At 42.8% G+C, this 6,051-nt stretch overlaps 1 protein-coding gene across 1 annotated transcript in view; it reads left to right on the forward strand.

Moving 5' to 3' along the window:
• COL10A1 (collagen, type X, alpha 1) overlaps positions 1 to 5,784 on the forward strand; it is a 7,711-nt gene extending 1,927 nt beyond the window's left edge. Inside the window, exon 2 of the mRNA XM_010293909.1 lies at positions 3,634 to 5,784. Within this exon, the coding sequence (XP_010292211.1) occupies positions 3,634 to 5,525 (1,892 nt within the window). The 3' untranslated portion in view covers positions 5,526 to 5,784. The remainder of the gene's footprint in view (positions 1 to 3,633) is intronic.
• The last annotated feature ends 267 nt before the right edge of the window (positions 5,785 to 6,051 follow it).

A 6,051-nucleotide genomic window follows, 5' to 3' on the forward strand; every position in this document is an offset into this window, starting at 1 on the left:
AAAAAAACCACAACACATTTAGAAAGGGGCAAACCAGCACAGGGAAGACAGGAAATAGGGGAAATGAATTGTTCTGAACTAAGTTTCCACTTTATATACTAACACAGAACCCAATGTACATGAAACTTCACATTTAGAATGAGAAGGATTATATCCACATGTAAGAAGTGTAAAATACTGTCTGGTTAGGAAACAAAGACTATGTACTAGACCTCAAAAAGCAGGAACTGCCTACAGTTTTACAGACATGGGAGTCCAGTCATTCAAAATTGCTTGAAAATCTTCATTTGGGGAACAAGCATCAAGACAGAGGTCTGGAAAAGCACTGCAGTCTCGAACACAAGCATCTCTATAAAGAGTTTTTAGAAGAGTTTAAAGAGGGCAGGCTGTGAGAGATCCTCATTTCTAGTCTGAGATGCTTATGGAAGAATAGAACAGGAGACTACAGAACCAAATTCATCTAACTATTGTCTAGGGAGCTCTTCTGCATGCAAGTATTACTCATGTAGCATATGGTAAGATTTTCATCATAGTTTACTTTTCCTATTTGGTCACAAAACATTTGCTTCTAGAGATTTAGTCACCAATACATTCTCTTTTTCCTTTATACAGGTTTATGAAAAAGCAGCCTAACTAAAATATCAGTCTAGGCCCAAACTAATGATTCAGGACAACATGTAATAGATTATACAATTTCTGTTGGCAATTAAACTCTACTAAAGCTTCATTTAATTTGATGAAATTGTTTTAATAGTTTTAAAAATCTTGTTCTTGACAGCTCTCCAGTCAGAATGTACTTTCCCCGTCTGTATGTATTTAGTGTTACCATTTTTTAACTATTCCAGGACATAATTTTTAAACCAGCAGCTCTTTGGCTTGAAATTTTTGAAAAATCCTAGTTGACAATAATCATTGAGTTAAGGTTGACTGTTCAGTAATGCTTAAATAAGCCATTATTGCAGGTTATGCTAAAGTCTTCATACTTAATTCGATACATAAATAGGGTTTGACTGCACTCAGAGAACATAAACCAACTTTGCCTCACAGTATCTGCCAAGACATACGAAAGAGTAGCCAACCATTACTTCAATTTTCATGGTAAATATCCTACTTCATTAATACATTCATCTGTCCTTTCCTCAGAGGACTTACCATTGTCTCTAGACAGAGACACTTTAATCTAAAAGCAGCACAACTTTGAAACAGTGTAGCTTCTCACAGAAAATCTATAACATGAATGCTGACAAAGCCTTTAGCATCTTATGCAAAAAGGCAGCACCCACCGCTTTGTGAAACTAGGACAGATATGAAGATGCATCTAAAACATGGTAAAAAGCAAGAAAGAGAAGCACTCTGAAGTTAAAGTCTGATGCAATTTGCCATCAAAAAAAATTAGATCAAGTGCAATAACTGCATGTTAAATACAGCTGAATAAAATGAATGTTGCTTCCCTGCAGAAATTAAATTCACTCTGACTGCTAAAGAACAAAATCTGTTTTGTTGGCTTGGACATAGTTTCTTGAGTTATGGTTATGAAACAGCAGACCTGGTTGCGATCACTGTCGTCTTCTGCTAAAGTACCCACATAAATGCTTGGTTTTCGATTTGATGCAGTTGATGTAAAAACGTATTAGTATTTTTCCCCCTAATAGTTCACAAGTGAAAGAGCATTAGCTCAGGAACATGTTCAGGTATTTGTATTGAGGCTTTGATCTGACCCACCTATGTTCTCTGATGTGAACAGATAGTTTCTGAAGTTCTATCCATAGGTAGAATTTATGGAATAAATTCAGAGTCCTCCAGTTGAGTAAGCTGTTTTCTCTGATGGCAGCTCTGTTTACCACAGATAAGACAAAATGTGTAACATGTAAAGAACATTTACATGCCAATTCTACTGCAAGGTACATGTTCATTCTAACAGGCTTAAGCCTTTTCCAAATTACTTTATCATATGTTGTAGATCTTAATTTGCCCTATCTTATGTCACCTATATAAAAAGAAAACCAACTTGCAATTGCACCCCACTGAATCTGGGAGTTTAGTAGTAAGAAATCCAGAAGTATCAGTAAGATACCAAGGACTGCACCAGACTTGTCACTGATACTCACAGATTCCACAATCTCCTTCGCAGCCAAGAAGGATGTGTGTTTGCATGTTCAGTTTGTCAGTATATCACAGACAGTCCTTTCTTCCTACATGTAGGATTTTAACACTTATCTTCCTTCCCATTGCCTTAAAGAGGATGAGTTAGGAAGGTATGCAAAATAAAATGATATGCATTTGTGCTGATTTCATGCACCAGTGAAAATGAAAATGCACTCTCTACACTTGGTAGATAAAAACGATTTCCCTGGCAATATAGGAAGTCAACCTTGCAGATCCAGTATCAAAGCAAGATCTAATGTATTTCATATACACATCTCTCTTTTTTTTTAAATACAATAGGTACAAGAATAGTTTTCTTCCTCCATCTCATTTTTGGTTCATCAAGACTAACCACAGATTGGAAAAAGCACTTTAAGAGACAGCAAAATAGTCATTGCATGAACTGTCATACATACACATACTCACACACTGATCTCTTTGTAAGAGACTGAAATGCAAACTTCAACTGATCCAATTGTTGATCTTATCAGTCTTCTCTAAATAAGCCTTAGAGTATGTTGTCATTATCAAAAACAGAATCCAGGCTCTTCCTATATCCCTCAGTTTTTGTTTTTAAAATGACCTCTTAATTTAACATTCATCATAGGTATGGTGTTTTGTTCTATAATGCTGCCAGCTGCTGCAAACTACTGAAGTAGTCTCACAATATCCATGTTCATCTTGCCTCTAATGTCCTACCAATTCGCGTCCTAATTCCAACAGGAAGCTGCAAGCTCCCCCAAAATGCACAGAAAACTAAGCATTGAGCTTGTCTTCCTCTATTTGTGACATTTGGTTAAGTGGCTCCACCTACTGTTTTGATAACTAGGAAAATGAAGTATTATTAAAAAGACAAAACAATAACATAATTCTGACTGCAGTAAGATTAATTGTCAGTTGTGACCTTGCCACTGTGTGAAATTTTTGTGACAAATCTTTAAGACAGTATTTGAAAATATAACATTCATATGTTTAAGCAAATCAACACCAGAGCTGTGGCCCACTTTCAGAAGTGTGACAGGGGAAAGGACAAAAATATCATTACTTAAACGTAGCACTAAGTAGCTTCAGAAAAGCAGCTATATCTGCACAGGAAGCTTTCTCTAATTTCATTCATCATCAAGATGCAAGTCTGATAGCTTGCTAAATCAGTTACCTGTTGCTTTTCTTCCTTAATAGTTTGCATCTTCTTGCACAGCACCTTTTAAGCTCTCTGACCACCCTAAATGTATTGAAACCAAAAAAACTTCTAGAGGCCTTGTAGCTCACAACACAACTCCAACACGGTTGCACCTGTTAATTATTCATATAAGAACTCAGAGATACTTTTGCCCTGAACAACAGGTTCTCCTTGACCAAACACAGTATTAGAAACTTGACTTCTATGAGGTTCAAATTAAGTTAACCCTTCACACATTTCACGACCATGCCACAGTCTGCGAATCTGTTGTTGCTGCCCTGGTTGACCTGGTTTCTTATCTCTCACAGGTGTGCAGATAAGGGGTGAACAAGGACTCCCTGGTCCCCCAGGCCCTATTGGACCAAGAGGACAACCAGGTCCTGCAGGAAAGCCAGGGTTTGGAAGTCCTGGTCCCCAAGGCCCCCCTGGTCCCCCAGGACCACCTGGATTCTCTGCGGTTGGAAAGCCAGGCATGCCAGGTCTACCAGGAAAGCCAGGAGAGAGAGGACTAAATGGTGAGAAAGGAGAAGCCGGACCTATTGGGCTCCCAGGTGCAAGAGGGCCCCAAGGACCACCCGGCACTCCTGGCCCTGCAGGACTGTCTGTTCCTGGCAAGCCAGGACCACAAGGACCTCCAGGAGCTCAAGGGCCGAGGGGCCTCCCTGGCGAGAAGGGAGAGCCAGGTATCCCTGGTATAAATGGACAAAAAGGAGAAAATGGATTCGGTGTTCCAGGCCGCCCAGGTAACAGGGGTCTTCCAGGCCCGCAGGGGCCCCGGGGCCTCCCTGGTCCTGCTGGGGTAGGAAAGCCTGGTGAAAATGGTCTTCCAGGTCAGCCAGGTATGAAAGGTGACAGAGGCTTACCAGGTGTACCTGGAACGGCTGGTATCCCAGGTCCCCAGGGTCCCCCAGGAGAACCTGGAGAAGCCGGTGTGGGCAAGCCTGGGCCAATGGGACCACCAGGAGCAGCAGGCATCCCTGGAGCCAAGGGACACCCTGGACCTGCAGGTTTGCCTGGATCACCAGGTCTTCCAGGATTTGGAAAGCCAGGATTGCCAGGGATGAAGGGACACAGAGGGCCTGAAGGTCCTCCTGGCCTTCCAGGACCTAAAGGAGACCAAGGCCCAGCTGGTATGCCAGGAGAACCAGGGCCTGCTGGGCCACCAGGGAACATGGGCCCTCAAGGACTCAAAGGCTTGCCCGGTGAGAACGGCTTACCTGGACCCAAAGGTGACATGGGCCCTGCTGGCCCCCCGGGATTCCCAGGAGCCAAGGGTGAACGAGGTCTACCAGGATTAGAGGGAAAACCAGGATACCCAGGCGAGCAGGGCCTTGCTGGTCCTAAGGGACACCCAGGTTTCCCAGGTCCAAAAGGCGACACTGGTCACGCAGGGCTACCTGGTTTGCCGGGTCCAATGGGTCCACAAGGAGTTAAGGGAGTGCCAGGGGTCAATGGTGAGCCTGGCCCCAGAGGGCCTTCAGGAATACCTGGGATCAGAGGCCCCATTGGCCCCCCTGGCCTGCCAGGAGCCCCTGGTGCAAAAGGCGAGCCAGGAGCACCAGGACTGCCAGGCCCAGCAGGTATTTCTACAAAAGGCTTAAGTGGACCCATGGGACCCCCTGGACCCCCTGGGCCTAAAGGCAACAATGGAGAGCCTGGCTTGCCAGGCCCACCAGGCCCTCCTGGTCCCCCCGGCCAAGCTGTAATCCCACAGATGCCTGAAAGCTATGTTAAAGCAGGAGAGTCTCGGGAGCTATCAGGAATGTCTTTCACGAAAGGAGTAAACCAAGCTCTTACAGGGATGCCAGTGTCTGCATTCAGTGTCATCCTCTCAAAAGCCTACCCTGGGGCAACAGTCCCCATCAAATTTGATAAAATCTTGTACAATAGGCAGCAACACTATGACCCCAGAACAGGAATCTTCACCTGCAGGATCCCTGGACTGTACTATTTCTCCTACCATGTACATGCAAAAGGAACAAATGTTTGGGTTGCACTCTACAAAAATGGTTCCCCACTCATGTACACTTATGATGAATACAAGAAAGGATACCTTGACCAGGCTTCTGGCAGTGCTGTCATTGATCTCATGGAGAACGATCAAGTATGGCTCCAACTGCCCAATTCAGAATCTAATGGTCTCTATTCCTCTGACTACGTTCACTCTTCTTTCTCAGGTTTCCTATTTGCTCATATCTAACAACATCCCACTTGCATTGTCCTGACACTCTCTCCCTCAGACCATTTTAACGGGGCACTGATCTCATTCATCACTAGCAGGTCATGCAACTTCAATTTTGCAACAGAAACAGAGGAGGGAGTGAGAAGGTGGAAAAGATTGGTTCAAACCTAGTAGAATAATATTGTATGTTTTTAGAGAATTGTCATAAGAAATTTATTTCAAATGGTGATCAATTGTCCAACTGAATGCAACATTAAAATCTTATGAATTAATATAATGCACCAGTCTCTCTTTCTTTAGAAATAAAAGGACAATCAGAATTTCTAACTATAGCTTCTCATAACACATAAAATAGCCATTACAGGATTCCTGAACATACTTCACTATACTCAATATAACTGAAGGTGTTATTCAAAGTAAACAGTCTCAGATACAGCATGGTCATCACAACAGACAGATAATATACTTCAATAACATTAGTCTGCTATGTGTCAGCTTCATCTTTAAGCTATCAAACAGGAGTCAAGAAAACACAACTCTAATA

Source organism: Phaethon lepturus, unplaced genomic scaffold (assembly GCF_000687285.1).
Source record: "Phaethon lepturus isolate BGI_N335 unplaced genomic scaffold, ASM68728v1 scaffold9079, whole genome shotgun sequence".
Classification (NCBI taxonomy): domain Eukaryota; kingdom Metazoa; phylum Chordata; class Aves; order Phaethontiformes; family Phaethontidae; genus Phaethon; species Phaethon lepturus.